This window comes from Pezoporus occidentalis, unplaced genomic scaffold, assembly GCF_034315485.1.
Source record: "Pezoporus occidentalis ecotype Australia unplaced genomic scaffold, CSIRO_AGI_Poc_V1 ctg76, whole genome shotgun sequence".
NCBI classification, from domain to species: Eukaryota; Metazoa; Chordata; class Aves; order Psittaciformes; family Psittacidae; genus Pezoporus; species Pezoporus occidentalis.
In genome coordinates, this window is record NW_026916115.1 from 414,537 (window position 1) to 435,920 (window position 21,384).

At 47.5% G+C, this 21,384-nt stretch overlaps 1 protein-coding gene across 2 annotated transcripts; it reads left to right on the forward strand.

Moving 5' to 3' along the window:
- Positions 1–4,387: 4,387 nt before the first annotated feature.
- Positions 4,388–21,288, forward strand: SCYL3 (SCY1 like pseudokinase 3). Of its 2 annotated transcripts, XM_062602406.1 has the most exons (15): positions 4,388–4,504; positions 5,205–5,350; positions 6,984–7,276; positions 7,782–7,967; positions 8,617–8,730; positions 9,674–9,730; positions 10,473–10,575; positions 11,162–11,273; positions 11,941–12,018; positions 12,953–13,092; positions 13,831–14,018; positions 14,567–14,738; positions 16,592–16,735; positions 17,326–18,062; positions 20,849–21,288. In XM_062602406.1, the coding sequence occupies exons 3-15, from the start codon at positions 7,112–7,114 to the stop codon at positions 20,909–20,911; spliced, it is 2,259 nt and encodes a 752-aa protein (XP_062458390.1). In that variant the 5' UTR covers positions 4,388–4,504; positions 5,205–5,350; positions 6,984–7,111; the 3' UTR covers positions 20,912–21,288. The 2 variants fall into 2 exon arrangements, with proteins under 2 accessions (XP_062458390.1, XP_062458391.1); XM_062602407.1 differs by lacking the exon at positions 5,205–5,350 and having other exon boundaries at positions 4,418–4,504.
- The last annotated feature ends 96 nt before the right edge of the window (positions 21,289–21,384 follow it).

Sequence of the window (21,384 nt, forward strand, 5' to 3'; positions counted from 1 at the left end):
TTCTTTCCATTGATCTGATCCCACACTTTTATCTGCCCAGCAGTTGTGCCGCATTTGCTCAGAAGCTTTCAGATATTTTTATATTTATAGCTGAGAGGAATTACGTGAACTGCACAGTCACACACAGGCTTTTCTTCTGAGACTGGCACTCGCTCGTCAGGCTTTTCCAGAGGATTAGTGTGAAGTTATTTAAAGCAGTTGCCCTTCTCATGGAATGTGTTTTGGGGAAAAAAAAAATGAAGTAGGTCCTTGGAGTATATGCAAACTATCAATGAAACTGAAGGAGCCTTTAATTGGAAACTTCAGGTTAACGAGGAACTACAGTTGAGCTTCAGCAAATGGGTGCGGGTCTGTAATTGTAATACAGTTGTGACCATGCTGAGAATAAATGGCAGTGGAAAATCTCTGGCTGCATTTTTAGTATTCAAAGTTAGGAGTTTATGAGAAAAGAATAAAAGATCGAGTATTTGTAGCTTTGCCTGGCAGCAGCTAAAAGAAGAACATCATTTATCTGCAAGCAGAGCTTGGTAAAAATTACTCAGCACTTAGTAGCCTGAGGATAGAGCCTGCTAGCCAAGATGAAAACCAGCTGTGCCACTATACTCTCTAAGGCAGGAGAGAGGCTGATTTTCCCTTTAATTACAGTTCCTGAGCCAGAAAGGGGGGGAAAGATAGGAACGTGTAGACTTTTCAATCTATATCACATTTCCTGCGGGTGCCAGAGGGAGACTGGAGTGTCTGACCTGTAGGGTAACTCTTTAATTATCTGTATTTATGGATTCAGTCCCCAAGTACTGTATCCTGCATAATATGGGGCAGGGAGGGATCTGCTTGCTTTTAGCAACTTCTACAACTCCTGTCCTTTCCTCCTTTTCCTCATTTCCCTGACTTTGTGTAGCTCCTCTTCTTTCCTGCAGCAGCAATCCCAAACCATCCCATGAGTATCCTCTTTCCCAGTCTGCTACTAATTCATTAATGAGTTTGGTTAGGCAGGTGTTTGGGACATAATTAGGCTGTAAAGTTAATAGCACAATCAAATAAGCATAGGCTGAGACGTTTGTATGTCTGTTAGCTATTATTGAGGCTTTCTGCAGATGTACAGTATAATTTCAGTGAGCAATATACTTAATGCAGCGCCCAAGATCTTGTTTTAAATTAGCATTTGAACCACACTAGTATTTAGGAGCTTACTAGGGCAACAGAGGGTGGGGAAAAGCAAAAGTAAACAAATATCCTTGGCCTGGATTGCTTACGAAGGACCTGACTCAGTGTTTTAAGTATCATGTATGCCTGGAGCTGTCTGGTAACAGTTTAACATGTGTATTTCATTCCAAAGTAATACTGCCATGATTTTGTTTAATTTAATCCACTCTGGATTAAATGAAACAGGAACAAGATGTATCTTCTTTTGGAGTAAGCAGGACAAGCTCTGTTTACATACAAGAGATTTCAAGCCTCTCTGGCAGGTTCCTTAATGGAAATCCTGTAATGCACCACTGGTGAGCTCAGCCATCCAATCTGTATGGGAGAAGGCTGAGAATAGATACAACTGTCATTCCTTCCCTGGCCATCCTCAAGCAAAAGAAAATACAATGAAGCTGATTTACTAGTGCAACTTACTCTGCAGCTGCAGCCCTTAAAAATTATCCTGATCTGGTCATTTTTTCTTTATGAGGTTAAGGAGAGAGCTCTGAGACACCAAGAGAGGTACTGGGGTTGCTGCGTGGGCAGCGGAAGACAGTGCTGCACTGCATGTAGTGCACAGGTAGATGGTGACATTTGCAACCAGTCTAGAAACCCACTTGAATGAGAACATGGACCTTTCTGGAGTTGGTATGTTGGGGTCTCTGCCCCCTAAAAAGAGAAACCTACTTCTGTTTATTAAGAAATTGAGTGCTTGACAGCAGCAAAAGGTGACTGTAGTGTAACTAACATGATTACAACAGGAGGACATAATTGGGGGAGCCATTGATGGCAGCTCAGGTCAGTGCTGGGAGCCACCCCAGCCCTCTCTTCCCTCTGCCTTTTCCAAAGGCCCTATGGCCTGCAAGAGGAAGCACTAGGGGACATTTCTACAGCGCAGAGTGCAACTGCACCAGAGCCTCCTGTTCAGTGCTCCCCAGCTCTCCTTCTAGACCTTACAGGCTCTGTTCCATAGATGTGCTTCTTGCTCACAGTTAGGAAGCTGTGTGTCTCTCCCCTTCGCCCATCTTTTCTTGGTCAGTTGACTTAAGTCCAGTTACAAACCTAATAAGGCACGTGCTAAGAGGTCTGTGATCTTGCTAGTTCCCTGTCTACTATTTCTTCTGCCTTTGAAAAGAAGACAGAGGTTCGTGCCTACCTCTCTGGGAGAGCCTACCTTGGCTGTTCTTGGGAAAGGCAAACTGCAAAGCTTGCAGGACAGAAGCCCAGCTCATGTGTTTGTACAGAGCCTCAGCACCTCTTCAGTTTGTGTGAAACAATAGACTCGCACAGTAAAAGCACATAAAGGGAGGGAGTGTGTCTCCACAGAGGCAGTCCAGCAAATCAAATACACTATAAATGATGCAGAGCAGCCAAAGTTTGGTTTTATCCCCACTAAGAGCCCCATGAATTACACTACAGCCTAAGGCTGGAGCTAAGTGCTGTGAGTAGAAATCAGTTCTTGCTGGTTTTACCTGCAGCTCTTCAGGTCTCTCAGTCTCCAGCCATGCACACACGGAGGACATACAAACTCACCCTCAGGCCCTTGAATAAACCGGTGATGAATTTTCACAGTTTCCTGTTTTGCACATTGAGGCCATGTTTTATTTGCCATGGCTATCCCATTTGGGCTGAAGGCTTCAGATCTTTCCTACCTTTGAAAGAGGGAGGTGGTACATCTGAACTTCATTTTCGTTTCTGTTCCTGTATGCATTATGTTACCCCATGCTATGTGACATACTTTGCCTCGCACACTGTGTATAACCTGTTACACTTCCCTGCATCCTTCTTCTCCTCCCATCATCTCTCTGCTTTATTTGAAAAGATCCACATCATCCAGCTGCTAATACACCCTTCTGCCAGGGGAGTGGACTCCTCGCATTCTGCCCCGCTGTTGACCTGGACATGCCAGCTTACAGACCACCCAGTGCAGTCGGAAAAGAAAGCCTTCCTCTTCCCTTGCCTAAACACACAACGAAGCTCAGCGAAATGGGGTTTGGATCTGAGGGGATCCCTTCTACTGTCCAGATATCTGTGGCTTTGTTGTGCTGAACGGACTCCAGCATAAACAAGCCACTGGCACTGGCCATCAAACCTCTGTCTCTGGGAATATCTGCACTGTTCATGTTCTGAGCTCATAACGAAGGCTTCACTAGTAATGGGAGGGGGGAGTATATTGCTAAAGAATGCAGTCTGCAAAGTTCATGCCAGACTTGAGAGCACAAAACTTAATGCAGGCTCAACTGGTGGGGTTGAGTTACTAAAGAACACCGAGGCATTAGCACAGCTTAGACCACCTTTGCTCAACACACTGCCATTGCCATTAAATCTTTGTCTAGACGTGACCATGGGATTGGGGTGTGCTGCTGGGCTCTCAGCGTTGGGTTCACAAGGATTGAGCAAACCACATCCTAACATCCTGGCGCTGCATGAAACTGGAATAACACCGGCGACATGAAAATAGCGTGTGAAAAGCCCAGACCTCCCACTGCACTATAGTAACTCCTTTCAACGTTCCTTGTGCCGTCCAAAATACTCACATGAAATTTCTCCCCGGAGTCACTTTACTCTGCAGCAAAGCGAGCAATTAGTTTTAACGGCGTTAAATACATCTCCTTATGATGCACGAGTTCCACCACCAAAGCAAGCGCTCGGGGGGTGTCAGGGCAGACCACCTGCCTCGTACGCAGGGCTCCCGCCCCGCCTGCCCTTTGTTCAGCCTGCCCGGGAGCGCGGTGTGGGGCCGAGCAGGGGGCCGCGGAAGGAAATTAGCGCGGTGGAGGCAGCCGGCGACAAGGAGCCCGCTCTGTATTCGAGCGAGGGATACCCCATTGCCCAGGTGCCCCATACCCGTAAACCAGGCGGCACAGCCCGGCCGGCGGCGGGTCCGCCTTGGCCTCCGCGCCCGCGGCACGGAGCGGCGGAAATGGTGAACGGGGATGGCTGGGAGAGCCGCGGGGCTGCGCACAGCGCAGGCTGGGCACGGTTCTGAGGCCTGGGGGGTACGGGGTCAGCCCGGTGCGGGGCGGCTGCCGGGACCCCACTGCCGCGGGGGATCAGGGACAGCCCAAGGGCAGACTCGCCCATAACCAAAATGGCCGCTGCCCCTTCACGGGCCGCGCCCTCATTGTCTCACGCCCGCTTCGCCCCGCCCACTCTGCCCATCCTCCCGCCGCCAGGGGGCGCGCAAGGCAGGTGGCGGCGCTCCGCCCGCCCTGTTCTACGGCGCGGCGCTGCCGGAAGCGCGGCTCGGTGGCTGCCGTGTGAGGGAGGCGGCATTCGGCGGGGCCGAGGCGGCACTGCCCGGGCCGGCGGGGAGCAGGTGGGGAGGGGCGCGGGCAGCGGCAGGTGCTGGCGGGAGGGGCAGGGGCAGCGCAGGGGGTGACCAGGCCCCCGCTCCTCCACCCGCCCCAGGGCGCTGGGGGTCCCAGTGGCACCAGCTCCCCTGGCGCCCGGGCAGTGTCGCCGGCGGTGCTCCACCGCGCCTGGGGCCGGGGCTGCTGTGGCGGGGCACGGGCAGTCGGCACCGGCCGGCGGTGCAGCAGGCCTCGCTCGGGACAGGCGGGTGCTGCGAGCCCGGCCCTCCTTGCGGGTGTTTGGCTCCGGCAGGTGCGGCGAGGGCGGAGGCTGCGGTCGGTGAGTGCTGCAGGAGGCGGCGTTGTGCCCGCAGCTGGTGCTGGGCTGGTGGTCTCTGGGAGGCCGCCGCGTTGAAGTCGTGCTCTTCCGCCATGCCCGGTGCCAGGGGCTGGGCTGTCTTTCGGAAGGTGCAATAGAACCACGCTTCCTTTCTCAGTGGCTGTTGCCTGTTGATCGCCCACCTGCCTGCGTTTCTGGCACCACAAGGGGTCAGTTGCTATTGCCGTGTTGGGAAAACCTCTGCTTTGGGAGCAAAGCTCCCATCACCTCTAACAGCAGCTCCTGGGAGGCCCTGCTGGCACAGGAGGTGCCGTAGGGTGCGCGGATCGTCAGGAACTGCCTGACTCGTGGCCGTGGAGTGACAGGGTTTAGTGTCTGTGTTTCAGGTGGATGCCCCATACATGGTGTCATCACTCCGCAACGAAGCTAACCTGAAATCCCAACTCTTAACACCGTTTATGGTAGCAAACCCAAGTTGTTCTTAACGACCAGTCCCTCTGGCTTTCTCTGCTGAGCTCCTCTCCGCCTCAAGGTGCGCTGTGTGTTGCATCTAATGTTCATGTTTACAATTAATTGAAAATAAGATATTAAAGGGTTATAACATTGGTAATGCTTTTATCTCATGAAACATGTGTGATCCTTACATAGTGTAGTTGTGTGATAGTTTATTCACATTGGAAGAACTTGGGTGGATTTTAGCCACACTGAGGCATGTTTTGGAGTGCTGTGAAAAAGTAAAGAAGCCAAGCAACAGTTTTGCAAAGCTGACATGTTCCTGTGTGACTCACGTTCCACTGGCTGCTGTTGCCCCTTCGTTGTTCAAAGCTGGTTGCACACTGGAGTTGTAGTTACCTGTTTGTAACAGAACAGTTAACTGACAAAGGTAATTAAATGAAGTGTGAGCAAGGATTTGTATGGAGCCTACTAAAAGGCAGCATTCTGCTCCTTTGCAGGGCTCCTGTTGACTAGTGGGTTGTGCAATTGGCATATTCACATTTAATAAAAACATCGGCTTGTAACATGTTTAAATATAGGACACTTTGGCGAGAGAAGGGGCACTCTTTTAGGTAACTAATTCTTAAAAGAAGCAGTGGAAAGAAGTCAGGAAACTGTAACAGAGCAGCTCTCTCTCCAGAAGGCCCCACCACCGCTGACCTCTGAGCTCCTGGCAGGGCTTGAACTACAGACACGGGTGTGCGGCCTGAGCAACGGCTTTGCTGGAACAGCTCTGTTGGAGAGCTGAGACTCACATGTTGTTGCCTCCTGAAGCCTCAGGTCACAGCTGGAAACAGCCACCATAAAGCAATTCTCCAGTTGCAAAAAATGGTTGGGGGTGGGCAGGTTTTTTTCCATACTTTTCATGAAAACTGAGGTTTTTGCTCTGTCCTCTTGTTACTAAAGATCATTTGCTGACTTCCATAGACAGCCTGGTATTGAGGATCTTGCCCCCAGCCTTTGATCTCAGCCTGCTATTGAGGATCTCACCCCTAGCCTTTGATCACAGCCTGCTTATAGCACATATGCCTCGGTCAGTGTTTTCCAAAAGCCTCTGCAGTCACTGTGTTTGTTTTACCGGTTTTGTATGCAAGGAAGCAGCACAAAAATCTGTGTCAGCCTCTTCCTGACAGAGGCTGTGGGAGGAAGGAAGGGTTGGCAGGCACACGGGATATTTGTCAGATGGAGAGAAGGTAATTTGGGGGGAAAGAGCATGCTGCTGGAGGAGGTTACCTGACATAGCTTCATTCTGTGGCTTGGAGAATTAAGGAATGGCTGCTTTGAAGGCAGCTAGGGGCTCCTTGTGCGTTAAGGCAGTGGCTGTCATGATTCCTAACTGCTGACTGTGCTTAGTCTGGATTAAACCTCTGGACTAGGTATCTGCATGACTGGGGGTACTGGGAGAGCCTGGGTTTGGTAGCCAGGTCAGGGACTAGTTGTAGATGCTGTACTGACTGGTCTGTTTGTCTGTGTTATCAGAGCTGGTGGTGTCTTGTGTGATGCTGACACAGATGCCAATGCAGTCGTAGGGGTTCCTGTTGATCCGAACCCTTTTGTGGACATACAGTTTCCTTTACAAAATAAACAATGGGGGTTTTACCCTTGTCCTTAAACTTAAGGAGAGGATCCTGACAGAGGGAAATTCTTCATGGCTTTTTCATGCTTTGCAGAAAATGCTCTGAAGGCAAACTGGACAACACCTGCTGGAACTAAATCTGCCCAAAAAAACATCTTCCTTCACCCTGAGGCCTGTTTGTCATAAAGAGGGAACCTCTACAACGGTCAAACTCTGCAAGTGATGGGCTCAGAGAACAGTGCTTTAAAGAGCTACACACTGGAAGAGCCGCCATTCACACTGCCAACGGGACACACAATTTATCCAGCTGTGCTGCAAGATGGCAAACTTGCTTCGGTTTTTGTGTATAAGAGAGAGAATGAAGATAAGGTTAATAAAGCTGCCAAGGTACTGTGGAGAGTGGGCCTGGGACAGGCTTGTCAGAGCATTCCCTCCTTTTTCTTGGAGGCGTGGGAGTCATTTCATGAGGGTCAAACCCTTGGGCAGTAAAGAGCAGGAGAAAAGGTCGAAGTTGTCGCTGGCTGCAGAGAGCTGCCATGCAGGGGGACAAAAGGGGTGGCAGCCAGAAAACTCAATGTGCGCTGCATGATGTGAGCAGCAATGGGAAGTGCTGTTCAGACAGCAATACCTTACTGGTCTCTTCCTGCAGATGTAAGTTGGAGAGTGTTATTTAGGTACATCTACCCCAAATACTGTATTTATTCTGTGTAAGACTGGCTGTATTTAGGTGTGTTTAAGTTCTGGAATGAGTGGTTGTGCTGAGTGCTTGGTCAGGAGCAGGGATGGGCTGTCTGAAGGCAAGCAGAAACCGTGGCTAAAAGCACAAGGCTAAGTTCTGCAGCAGAGAGAGGTGCTTTGGGTGAGATTTAACAGATGTCTTTGTTTCTGGAAGCACCTGAAAACCTTGCGCCACCCTTGCCTTCTGCGCTTCCTATCTTGTACTGTGGAAGCAAATGGGATCCACCTGGTTACAGAACGTGTGAAGCCTTTGGAGATGGTCCTGCAGACACTCTCTTCTGCAGAAATCTGTGCAGGGATCTACGATGTGTTGCTGGCGCTCATCTTCCTCCATGACCGGGTAGGTACCACCAGCAGAAGTCACCAGGCTTTGGTGGGAGCCAGACGAAGTGTGACAGGAAAGTGTTGTACCTGGGCTTGCCTGGATAACTGTTTCATTCCTGATACCTCAGAAAGACATACGCAAACACCCCACAGTTCTTTTAGGCTGAAGCTGCTAAAATTGTTGGCTGCTTTGTAGGAGGAAGGGTAATTGAAAATGGGTTTGTAAATAACGGAGCAGTTCTCAATTCATGAATTGACATCTGCTTCCAGTGCTGCTTTAGGGAAATGGAATTGCTTGGCCTTGGCATTTATTTACAGCTGTTGCCACATGTCAGAGATTGGTGTCACCACTCCCCTGTTTTGGTACTGTGTGTTAATCCAGGACTGCATCCAAATCCTGGCTCAAACTGTAGCCTTTAGGCTTTGTGTTCATAGTTGGAGGGCTTCTCTGGATTAAGAGTTGCACTGCAAGGGCTGTGACAACTAGAGCTTTGTCTGCTCTAAAAAAACAGCCCTTCTACCTCATACCTGCAAGTTCCTGAACAACCTTCAATATTGTGTGCTTTTTGACAGCTTTCTCTCAGCTCCTCCCAGTTCCTAATTAGTGCTGATTGAGATTTTACATCTTCATCTATTCCCAAGTCTGTTATCTTTTTATGTTTTAGGGAAACCTAACACATAACAATGTCTGTTTATCATCTGTGTTTGTAAGTGAGGATGGGCACTGGAAGCTGGGAGGAATGGAAACAGTCTGTAACTTCAGTGAAGCCACCCCAGAGGTAAGAGCCAAGAAAATGCACTCTGATGCCTGGGAGAGGGTTCCTGGCCTGCTGAAGCTGGCCACCTAGTCAAGAGAAGGCCCAAGTCCTTCCAGTTACCTGAATTTACTCTTAAGTGTGTTGGCTTGCTTTCAGCTTTGGCCTGAACCTTTACTCTAAGAGCAAGGTAACTATAAACCACAATGTCTATACAAACAAAAACTAATTCCCCATTAGCCAGAAAACAGGTACTTTTCTAAGGGCGACTGCTGGCTGGTAGGTTAAGATTGAAGAGAGTGAGAAATCTTTGCTCCTCTGGACTGATTTAAAACAACTGGGGGAGGGGGGTAAATAAAAAATAAAAAGCTTTAGCATGAAGCGGGAAAATCCAGATTGAAATGAGTCAATGAGGAAAGGAATTTCAGTGATGCCTTAGCTTTCGCTGCTGGCATCTTCATTGCTTGCTAGTGGTCTTAGAAAAATTCCTGATTTGATTTTTGCTGCATGCTTTGCAGAGTCGTTGCTGCAGCCTGGCACTGCATTGTAAATGTATATTGCCTTTTCTCCCAGAGGATATACAAATCCTTCACTACCTGTACTGAGTGTCCCTGGCATGTATTGCCTTCCAGAAAGGATCAGGCAGGCACACAACTGGCCTGCGTGGTGGTGCACAGCAATGCAATGCAAAGAGCACAGCAGTAAGACCTGACTGCTAAAGCTCATTAAAGACCTTTCCTGTCCAGATGGATCATGTGGGACAGTAGGACTGAGGACTAAAGGAACAAGTTGCCTGTGATGCCCTGAAGTTGCTTTCTGTCAGCTTGGTGCTTCACACCTGGTGCTCTTGTGCTTCCCCTCCGGGCACAGCAAAGTGCCTCCTGAAAGTGCAGGGGAGAACATGCTGCTGCTGCTGGGCACAGGTAAACAGTCAAGGCAGTTCATGTCTCCCCTCTTCTCCTTCTAGTTCCTCTGCCATGTCAAGTCGGTACGAGACCAGTCATGCATCCCTTGCGAGGAGATGGTGAGTAACATCACTACTTGGAGGAACTTCTTGCTGGCAACAAATAAAATGGTGATGTTCAGGAAATAATCCTTATTCACACATTTTGTTTCCATATGCCTGAATAGGAGGTTGGTTATTGGATAGTATGTGAGGTTTACTCTCTTCCTTTTTTTCCCCTCTTCTATCCCATCCCTGTTTTGGGAATTATGTTGGGCACAGGAAAGTGACATTCTGAATGAGGAGTGATAGGGACAGCAGGTTCTCATAATATTTTTCAAACACTTTGTGTTGCAGCTTTAATGCTTCTGAATTACCAAAGCTTTGCAAAAATTACAGAGCAGTTGCTGAGATTGCCCACATCACTGTGGTCTCACTGCTGTGTACTTTCAAAACAGCCTCTTCTCACTTGTTAGTCACCTCCTATCCATTAAGCATCCTCTGAGCTGCTTATGCTAAAGGAGCACTCTTTCTCTCTCCAATTATCACCTGTCTCCATAGAAATGCTGGAAGCTGCTGACCTGCAGGCGCTGCATGCATTCACTGGGGGATTGTTTCATCATGAAGTTGCTCCTTTGGGTTATAAATTCTCCCCATGGAGGTTTTTTTAGCATAATATTCTACTTGTAGGGTACTCAGTGTAGCTTTGGTGCTATAAAAAAACTGAAGAGTGCATACGGCGGGGGGTGGGAATTAAAACTCCTGGAAACTACTGAGCATTTCATAAACTCCTGCTTTGCTGATCTTCTGTGTTTGTTTTCAGTCTGCAGATTTCAAAATTCTGCCCAGCAGCTATGGGCATGCGAGGGATGCCTTCGCTTTTGGAACAACAGTTGAGAACCTCCTCGCAGTCCTCAGTGATCAGGGTGAGGAATGACAAGTGTTTATTTTGCTATCCACAGGGCTCTGTAACCTACTCCTTGCATTAGTTGAGCCATTTTGATGCAGCTGCAGATGTGCTACACATTCAGTGGCCATTGGTATTCTTTGTGTTTGCTGAATTAAAATGCAGAGTTCAGCTTCTCCTGTATTCCCCTTTCCCTGTGTTTGGACGTGCTCAGATATGACTGAAGGTCACCAGTTTGTGTAACATAAGCACTTACAAACCTGCTCTGCAGCAGTCAGCTCACCTGGTCATGCCCCACCAGCCACTTCACCAAGGGTTATGGATGCAGGAGCATGGGTGTTGTGTACTGCAGCTGAGCAGGGGCCCTATAGCAGGGAGGGAACAGGAAACTTCTTGGGAAGACAACAGCACTCCTTGGTGCCCCAGAGGCCAAACAGCTTTGTAAGAGAAATAGAAATGCTGTTTTCCCTTCCTTTAGGCCAGGTATGAGCAACTTTGCTATCAAATAGAGCTAAAAATTATGGTTTTGGGAGGACAGAGGACTACTGAACACAGCTTGTTTAGTGTTGAGAGAGAAATCTAACTGTAGGTGCTCTGAATTTCAGTTTCAGCAGATATTCTCTCCAGCTTTCAGCAAACCTTGCACTGTACACTGCTGAATCCAGATCCAAAGTGTCGTCCACCACTGTCCAGCTTACTGTCTCATGATTTTTTCAGGTAAGGAAAGAATATCCTTCTTCTCTTGGTGTGTCTTGATACTTCTTGTGTCTGTGTTGTAAATGTGTTCATTTTGTGAAGGTGTGTTACTTTTCAGACGGGAAGTGCATACTTCATCCCTGCCTCTTACAGAAAAAAAGACTTCTTAAATTAAGAAAGCATTATCAGCCTTCCAAATGAGGTCCTGAGCTGGCACTGGTGGCAAAAGCGTGTCCCTTAGTCACATGCAGTCAGTTGGATGTCCCCGCGCTCATGGGAGGTAGTGGGAAATGCTGTAGATAATAAAGTCTTTAGCAATGCTGCTGGAGCAAAGCAGGCTCTGAGATAATCCACAGAGGGCTGTGCCTGCTGTCCCCCGAGTGCTTCTCTAGGCAGTGGCATTCATACAGGGTGGCACTTGGTTCTCGTCATTGCCCTGGCCAGGTGGTCAGATGTGGCTGGTGCCATGCTGTGAATTGCTGACTTCAAAGCGCAGCACTGTGCAGAGGCAGCTTTCGGGTGATGGGTCACACCTCCATGCTGATGTCCTTGGTCCACTGGCATTTGACTTGGATCCCTCTGTCTAGTTCTGCCTGCTAAAAGGAGGACGGGGATTTGCAGTCTCTTCGTTGTGAGTGGTTTAGTATCAGTAAGGATCACACTTGACTGCCTATGTTTTTGTACTTAGGAATGATTTTCTGGAAGTTGTGAATTTTCTGAAGACCTTAACACTAAAATCTGAGGAGGAAAAAACGGAGTTTTTCAAGTAAGTGAAGGAACTATAATCTGGAAGCTTCTTATTTCAGGAATTTCTTATTTCAGACTGTGGGAGACCTGGGAAGACTGGGAGCCAGAGAGGTACTTATGTGGGTGATTTTGATTGCTTTGGCAGAATATTTTTTGCTCTGTAAAATTCTGGGTACTTGAGCCAAAATAATGTTTGCATCAGAGAAGAAATTTCACTCCCTCCTTTACCAATTTCTCGTGAACAGTTTGGTGTTTGGGAGGAGCGATGCCTGCTGGGCTCTGCATCATTCTGATACTCGCCAGCCTCTGGCATAACACTGCACAGCCACATGGACAGTGGAGTTTTTACCTGTCACAGATCAATTGCTGTCAATGGAGAACCAGTCAGAAACTGGACTGTAGTGACATGTGCCACTTCAGGGATGCTTTTCTGAATCTGTCTGCTTGCTAGCAGCTGGGTTGAACTCTACAAGGCCAAGAGCAGCAGCTTTCTCAAGAGTACAGGCATATGAAAATGAAAGAATTTTTCCATTGTCCATATTCTAATTGAGTTAATGCACTTTGTGGGGCATAATACTGATGGTATTAGCGGAAGTTAAATTATTCAGGTTCCCTTCCACCAGCTTTAGCTTCGCTGTTCCATCTCCCGCTGTACCATGGCAGAGCAGGAATCATTTGTAAAGCTGATCCATGTGCTGTAGTGTTGCAATAGAGGAAAGAGGGTGGCCTAACAATGTCTCTGGCTCCTGTTTTGTGTTACCTTTGCCTGAAAGCCTCAGGCAGAGCAGAGCCTTATCCTTCTCTGTTAGAGTGCATGCAGAGTGAGAAGCTGCGATGGGCTGCTGTCTCTAGGGATGAGGCAAGCACAGAAAGAGGGGAAAGTCATACGAAGGGAAACAGTCATAAATGCATGAAGGCTGCCTTGATGCTAATTGCTGTCTCCTGGAACACAGATTCCTGCTGGACAGGGTGGCTGGGCTGTCAGAGGAGCTGATAGCATCACGGCTAGTGCCTCTTCTACTCAATCAGCTCGTGTTTGCAGAACCTGTAGCTGTCAAGAGTTTTCTTCCTCATCTGCTGGGTCCAAAGAAAGGTGACCTTTAAATACTTTCTCTTCACAATTATTACTGACATGTTTGCAATGAATTCAGAGTGGTCATTCCATTCAATCAAGGGAATAGTGGCATTTATTGAACCAGAACAAATACCATAACATACAGAACGGGAGAGGACAGTTACGTGTGTTTCTCCATTTGCAGTACTTGCCACTACTCTGCTGATGCTAGGAGGAGAGTTAGGAATTGCTTGGGCATTTTCCCAGGTTTACATGTCACCCCACCCTCCCAGTCCAGGTTTTCCTGGTTGCTCACTGCATACCCCTCTTCCCACTTTTCCCTTACCCTAGCTGCTCCTGTTTCTTCTGCCACTGCACTTTCTCCTGTAATGGGTGCTCAGTCTCTTCCCCTTTCCTCTGTAAGAGGGGTTCAGCATGTCTTGCTGGGATCTCCAGCTCTTTGTCCTGGCTCTTTGCCTCCTCTCTGTTAATGTTTTTCCTAAATAGCTATGGGGATTTCAGTCAAACAGTACCTGTCTTGTGAGTGACATTCAGTGTTCAGAGTCATGACCGTTGAGCAGTGGACATTGGCACTGGCCTCTTGTGCCTCCCATCTCTGACATCCCCATCAAGCTGTGTTGGCAGCTGACAAAGAATCCGACCCAGCAGTGGGGTGGCGCTGTACATATTGGCTCTGATGGTTTCCCAGTGAGTAGCTTTTGTGTGAGCTGTCACTTGCTGAAGCAGACTTTTCTTATCTTCACCTCTCTTCCCTAGAGCAAATTGGAGAAAGCCAGACCAGCTGCCTCCTCTCTCCAGCCTTGTTCCAGACACATGTTATTCCTGTGCTGCTGAAGCTGTTTGAGGTCCATGAGGAGCATGTTCGAATGGTGTTGCTGTCTCACATTCATGCCTATGCAGAACTGTTCTCTCGGGAGGAGCTGAAAAACATCATATTGCCACAGGTTAAGGACAGCAAAACAATAGGTCTTATATCCTAGAATATGGGATTTCTACTGCTTGGCTTGGTTCTTAGCTTGAAATTGGGATCTCATAGTTGGCCATAAACAATTTCCAGCCTCTTTTCTATGCAAGCCCCAGCCCTTATACCTCATCTAAATCTGGACTTCTGGTTTTGTAATCCCAGTGCCCTCTGAAACATACACCTCTTTTGCTGGTAACTGTTGGCCTTGACTGGCAACCTAACAAGAAGAGACTGTGTTCCTGTTTCACCCCACTGCTGTCAAGGATGGAGGAACAACAGGTGTAAGCTTTGGGTGCCTTGGCCTTGTGGTCAAGCACTCATCAGGCACTAGGATCTGTCACCCACCCTCTTTAGCTTGTCACACAAAGTGGAAGGCTGATTTTATGCTGCGGAATAATGTCCAGTATCTACTGAGAGCTGTGGGAGATGGTAGAAATGAAATGTGCCACCAGTATAACATTTTAAGGGGAAAGGAGTGAAAAAACAGTATTTTCTGTTCTTGGTCACATCATTCTGTTCTTGGTGTAGGTATTGCTGGGCCTTCGAGATACCAGTGACTCCATTGTTGCGATAACACTGCACAGCTTAGCAGTTCTTGTCTCCCTGCTTGGGCCTGAAGTAGTTGTGGGTGGAGAAAGAACCAAGATTTTCAAAAGCTCTGTACCAAGCTTCATGAAAACTGCGGATCTCTCCCCAGAAGGTAAATGATGCAATCAGAGTTGGATTCTTGTCTATTCTGTCAAAGCAACATGGGGGGAATTTCTTGGAGGATTTATCTGTTGCTATTGACAGATGAATCATGGGGGGGAAAGGCAAGCTAATCTGCAGCTAAACTGTAATTCTGGATTAGGTGCTGTTTGTGGATACAGAGTTGGTAACAGAAGTATTTTAAATATAGGAAATAGATGAAAGAATTTAAATCTCTTCATCATTTAAGAATCTCTGTAATTAAAGGAGATTGTTAAATATGTTTGGTGGAAAAACTGTACTGCTCCTCTAAGGGACTAATGGACTTACCCAGATAGTTGTTTAATATTCCCTCCATCCTTCATGTTTTAAAAACTAGTAAATGTCATCCTCTTCCCCCAATTTCTATCCATAGATTGGAAAAGGAATACGAACTTCCCTATTTTCTCAGCTCTCTGGAGACTTTTCAGCTAATCCAGATGAAGACAGTAGTCCCTACACCTGCTAGATAACTTGGAACCAAGCGTACTAAGGGAAAGCTTTTCTGGATATTGAAACTAAGAATGCTTGTAACTGGAGGGAAGAATCAGCATTTGTTGTACTTTAGTCATAGAGATACCAAATGAAATACATAAGAGATCAATTTAAGTATAAATGTTTTCTTCCTGATTATGTATGTACTAATAGCTACCACCCTTTATTAAAATCTGTGGATGGCTCATTGCATTACTGTTCTTTACATTATTTTAGTAGAGTATAGTAAATAAACTCTAAATGGATTGCATGGTAAAACCAGGTTTATTTTTCAGAATATATTTAAAATTAGACCTGATTTAAGTTTAGACAACAAAAAAACCCATCTTTGTCCTCAACAGTGAGTGGTGATCTGCAAAAAACAGTACTAAAGGCTGAACCTGTGAGGCTGCTCAATCTGCTTGCCTAAGCCCTGAGAAGGACATACCTTTTATCAGGGGCAGTCTGGGGAGGGGTGGGTTCTGTATATTAACTGCCATCCTTTCCAGAGCCACAGGCCATGTGTCTGGCTGCACTGGTAGCTCCCAGCCCAGGCAGGTGCAGCTGGCTGGGAGCACAGGTAAGCCATGTGGAAGCAGATGCAGCATTGACATTCTGGCCATGCTGTCCTGAGGTGGTGGCAACAGGGCCTCATGCAGCCAAGGCATCGCCACCACCACTGATCATACGCTGCAACTCCCTACAGTGAATTGGAACAAGGTGCTTGCCAAATGATTCTCAGAAACAAACCTCCCTTCTGCAGCTTCAAAGCGTGGCATCGATTGCCTACCACCCACCTCACCTCGGGTGTGATGAGGGAGCCTGTCATGCAGCCTTCATTCAGGGTAGGGACTCGGTACTGTAAGCTGCCTTGTTCATGCCCAAGCATAAAAGAGGGTTTGTGTGGTTGCATGAGTTTGCTTGTGCTTTGAATTGCTGTGGGTATCAGTACTGGTTTTGTATGAGAAGCAGGTAGCAGGGGATTTGTGATACCATTCAGTACAGAAGCTGGTATTTTGGATGCAGCCAGGTGGCAGGCAGCATTTTTTAAGCCTCTGCTCTGATCATAATCAGTTTGTTCATTGTGTAGTCCTTGAAAGAACATATCAGCAAAAACTGACCCTTTAGAGTTGTCTAAACTTTGTACTGGCAAGAGCTGCAGAGGGCAGGAACAGAGGAGTACTGTACTTGGTACAGATCAAGAAGCACAGCTGTTGGGTTGCTGCACCCATCTTCAGTCAGTATTCCTTGTCAGTGTTGTAAATAAGAACATTCCCATGCTGCAGGCAGGTTCAGCTAAGACTGACACCACACCTTGTGGACTTGGTATCCTCTTTTCTTTTATCCCTCCAGACTCGCCCAGTCATGTTGTAAGCAATCAGAGAAATCAGACCTCACGGCCTTTGAAGAACAATTCTGGTGTGTTCCCCATCTCTGGAAATGTACCTGTCAAGAAGCTTTCTGTGCAACAAGACAATCCACTGGCTTTAAAGACAGGTAAAACTTAGTCCTAGCTCTTCCTTTCCAGAAATCAAGTGTTCTACAAATGAAATGTTGCTTGAGAAGATGTTAATTTCCCCCTGTGCTCATCTGAAGGGTTCAGTGAACCAAGGGAACAAGAAGGAAGCAGAGTGTGATCCTTGACTTTCTAGGGAATAGTTACTTGTGAATTTGATGTAAACATACTGCTGCCTGGCCAGCCTTGAATTTCTGTTCCCTTACTGCTGGTTCTCTGCTGTGCTTCCCTCCCACGTCTCCCACAGCTTGGCAGATTCACCAGGTTTACAGGTCACTCTGGCCTCTGAAGCTAATTGAGTTTACTTCCATGGCCTTTTTTCAGTCACTTGTTGCTTGAGAAGTCAGCTGTTATTGCCCCAGGGCACTGAGATGAACACCCCTCCTCTGCAAGTAGAAAGGGGCCATGCTCTCTAATTTGAGAGGAGCTTAGCACTGAAGCATCTTTTCAATCAGCATTACTGGCTTTATTTCTATGCCAGGTACTACCTGTGATGTGAAGGAGTTTTAGGCACAACTCTCTCTCCACTTGCTTTCTTGAAATAAGTATGTAACACCTTTGTCTTCCACAGGTGAACAAGACATTCAGTCCCCCCTGAATGGAATTCCTGGAAGCATTAATACCCTGCAGAGCAGCAGGAGCTCTCTCACTACCTCTGAAAAGCCAGCAGAGGAGTGGCCGGACTGGAGTGAGCCAGAGGAGGCAGACACCGAGAAAACTGTGAACATTCAAATTCAGCCTCGAGAGCCACAGGGCAGTGTGGGACCTTATTTTGCTGAACATGATGTAGATGAGAAGCCTTGGGATGACTTTGAGCCCAGCAGCCCTAGTCCTGAACTGTCCTTAGGAAATTGCCTTGCTGTGACCCAAGGCGATGCAGTTGAAATGCAAAGGTCTCTGCACCATGCCCCTCAGCTGAGCAAAGAATTCAAAAGCCTCAGACTGAGTCCCCCCCCAAAGTCCTGCCCCAGGAACAGCTGGAGCAAGGACAAGTGGGACCAGCAGGAGCAACTGGGAGAAACTGTGCTGCCAAAAATGACCTTTCGAGAAAGGTTGAAGTCTTCATCAGAGCCTGGCCTAGGAGAAGAATTCACAATCAAAGTGAAGAGGAAACCCATGCACGACCCAGAGCTGGACTGGTTTGCTGACATGATCCCAGACATTAAACCGTCTTCAGCTGCCTTGATTTTACCTGAAGCGAGAACAGAAGTGGTTGTTTCCAGTCACTCTGATGCAGTATCCAGCAGAGAAGGTGCCTCCCAGAATGTGCTGTTTTCATCCAAATTTGCAGCAGCTGATGTCATTGAGGTAAGAGGCTTAGGCAGTGGGGCTTAAATGACTGCACTCTTGAAAGGATCCTGAAGCATGTTGTAGCACCAGCTGGCTCCCTAATCAGATGATGGACAACCTGAGGAAGTAGTAGCAGCATATGCCCATACAGTTAAGTCTTTATGTGTGAATACAAGATGCTGAGCTCTGAATGATGCATCAGGCACCACGTAGTTCTGTGTGCCATTACTACAGCAGTAAGAGAGCTCTGTGAATAAACAGTGAGGGAATGGACTTAACATAGAATCATAGAATAGTTAGGGCTGGAAAGGACCTTAAGATCACCTAGTTCCAACCCCCCTGCCATGGGCAGGGACACCTCATGCTAAACCATGCTGCTACTCAAGGCTCTGTCCAGCCTGGCCTTGAACACTGCCAGGGATGGAGCATTCACAACCTCCCTGGGCAACTCATTCCAGTGCCTCACCACCCTAACAGTAAAGAACTTCCTCCTTATATCCAATCTAAACTTCCCCCAAGTTTTAACCTGTTACCCCTTGTCCTATCACTACAGTCTCTAATGAAGAGTCCCTCTCCAGCATCCCTATAGGCCCCTTTCAGATACTGGAAGGCTGCTATGAGGTCTCCACACAGCCTTCTCTTCTCCAGGCTGAACAGCCCCAACTTTCTCAGCCTATTTTCATACGGGAGGTGCTCCACTCCCCTGATCATCCTCGTGACCCTTCTCTGAACTTGTTCCAACAGTTCCATGTCCTTTTTATGTTGAGGACACCAGAACTGCACACAATACTCCAGGTGAGGTCTCACAAGAGCAGAGTAGAGGGGCAGGATCACCTCCCTCAGCCTGCTGGTCATGCTCCTTTTGATGCAGCCCAGGATACAGTTTGCTTTCTGGGCTGCAAGCCCACACTGCAGCCACCTCATGTTCATTTTCTCATCGACCAGCACCCCTAAGTCCTTCTCTGCCCAACCTGTAGCTGTGCCTGGGATTGCTCCGACCCAGGTGTAGGACCTTGCACTTGGCATGGTTAAACTGCATGAGGCTGGCATCAGCCCACCTCACAAGTGTGTCAAGGTTCCTCTGGATGGCATTCCTTCCCTCCACCTTATGAACCGAACCACACAGCTTGGTGTCATCAGCAAAGTTGCTGAGGGAGTATTCAATCCCAATGTTGAACCAGACCAGTCCCAACACCAGTCCCTGAGGGACACCACTCGTTACTGGTCTCCAGCCAGACATTGAGCCATTGACCACAACTCTTTTGTGTGTGGCCATCCAGCCAGTTCTTTATCCACCGAGTGGTCCATCTATCAAATTGATGTCTCTCCAATTCAGAGACAAGGATGTCGTGTGGGACAGTGTTGACCGTTTTGCACAAGTCCAGGTAGATGACATCAACTGCTCTACCCCTGTCCATCAGTTCCGTAGCCCCACCACAGAAGGCCACCAAATTGGTCGGGCAGGATTTCCCCTTAGTGAAGCCATGCTGGCTGTCACCAAGCACCTTGTTGTTTTTCATGTGCCTTAGCATGCCTTCCAGGAGAATCTGCTCCAAGATTTTGTCAGGCACAGAGGTGAGACCGACTGGTCTATAATTCCTTGGGTCATCCATTTTCCCCTTCTTGAAAACGGGGGGTTATATTATCCTTTTTCCAGTCATCGTGAACTTTACTTGACATGTACACTACTACAAGCACTGCTGGAATTTTAACTCCAGCTTTTAAGTTGTGCTGCTGTTTCCTGGTTGCAGGACCCTACACTATGCTAGAGAGAGGGTTGATTTGTTGGACAGGTAGAACAAGGCTGGAATCCTGTCTGCTGACCAGGCATGGCACTGTGCACAAACAGAAGGAGGATGCTCAGGATTTAATTATACTCCTAGCTCTTCTAGAAAAACCAAATAGCATTGTAAATAAAATACCAGGAAACCAGAACTTCTGGATTACAAAGCAAAGCTTTTGGGGGACTCTTTTTTTTTTTTTCGGAAAGCATAGCTGAGACGTTTCTCCACTTCAGAGAACCAGGAAGGTTAGAAAACTGCCTTTTTAAGGAAGCAGGTAAATCCCTTTAGTCCCATCATTAACACTCTGGAGACTGCTGCTGTTTATGAGGGATGGTAGCACTCCCAACACCCCATTGAATATACAGCTCTGTTAGGGAATAGGTGTTGATTTCAAGTTGTTTTGCTAAGTAAGCCTCAAGAGAGCTACTGCAGGGATAGCAGGTGGTATGGGGAGATAAGCTTGGGATGTAAACTGAAGTTGTTTATGACATTTGAAAATGGTACACTGTTTCACAGTGACAGAAGCACTGTTGTCATAACCCTATTTTGGGAAGGGGGGGAGGGAAGAGTCAACCACTGTAGTGCAAGCAGTGCTGTGGAATAGAAGAGCAGCTGTCAGGGGACAGGTGAGATCAAACTCATTGTGCTAGAATACAGCAGGACAAGGGCTGTATCCTGGGGGGAAAGACATCATTTAGTTTACAGTATCCTGTTCTTAATAGGAGGTGGGTTTATTACAAACAGTTCCTGCTTTAATTTTAGGAAAATTATATAAGACTCTCCCTGTTACCTTCCTCTTGTCTTTAAGATGTTTCCTTTTTGTAGTTAAAAGTTCATTAAGACAGAAAGCTGCAACTACTGGCACGTCATTTTTCACCTTATGAGGGGCTTTCAGCATTCTGGATCCATGTCTTGCTCTGCTAGTACAAGCTACACAGGCTACAGCCTGGCTCCTGTGCTGTGCTAAGTACAGAAGTACAGTACATGTGCCTTAATGTTGGTAATTTTATGTGATTCTAGGCTGAAGCTGCAGGCTGGGGTGAAGAGGAGGAGTTGAACTGGGAAGATGATACTAACTGGTAATGGGACTGAAAGAAAGGCAATTTATGGTGTGCTGGATTCTGTAAGAGAAGTCATGGCTTCCCCACTACAACGGATAAGTACCTCAGCACTGTGTTTGCCAGAAGGCAGACGCTTGCAGCAGCAGCCAGCAAGATCCCATGGGGCCTGATCTCTTGCCATGGATATTCCTCTCCAGTCTGTGCCAAAAACTGCAGGGGTGAGGCTTACATTCAAGCAACGTGCCCAGCTGTGGTGCATGCCGCTGCTACCAGAGAGGAATGGTGTGATGGGTGTGTTGGTGCCGACATGCTATTGGAGGCCAAGAGTGGTGTAAGCAATTGTTCCAGAACTCATCCCTGCTCTGAAAAACTGATGACAATAAATTAAAGTCACACTGAGTTCCTTGGTTAATGTGTCTTATTTTTGCTCCAGAAAAGCTCTTAGAAATGGCTCCTCTCAACTTTCTAGCTAAAAGATGCTTTTAAGATAAATGT

What these genes read in the sequence shown, in the direction of transcription:
- SCYL3 (XM_062602406.1), top strand. Translation starts at nt 7,112, where the DNA reads ATGGGCTCAGAGAACAGTGCTTTAAAGAGCTACACACTGGAAGAGCCG. An exon ending in GAAAAAACGGAGTTTTTCAA is followed by an intron (nt 12,019 to 12,952) that starts GTAAGTGAAGGA and finishes CCTGGAACACAG; the next exon opens with ATTCCTGCTGGACAGGGTGG. An exon ending in AAAACATCATATTGCCACAG is followed by an intron (nt 14,019 to 14,566) that starts GTTAAGGACAGC and finishes TTCTTGGTGTAG; the next exon opens with GTATTGCTGGGCCTTCGAGA.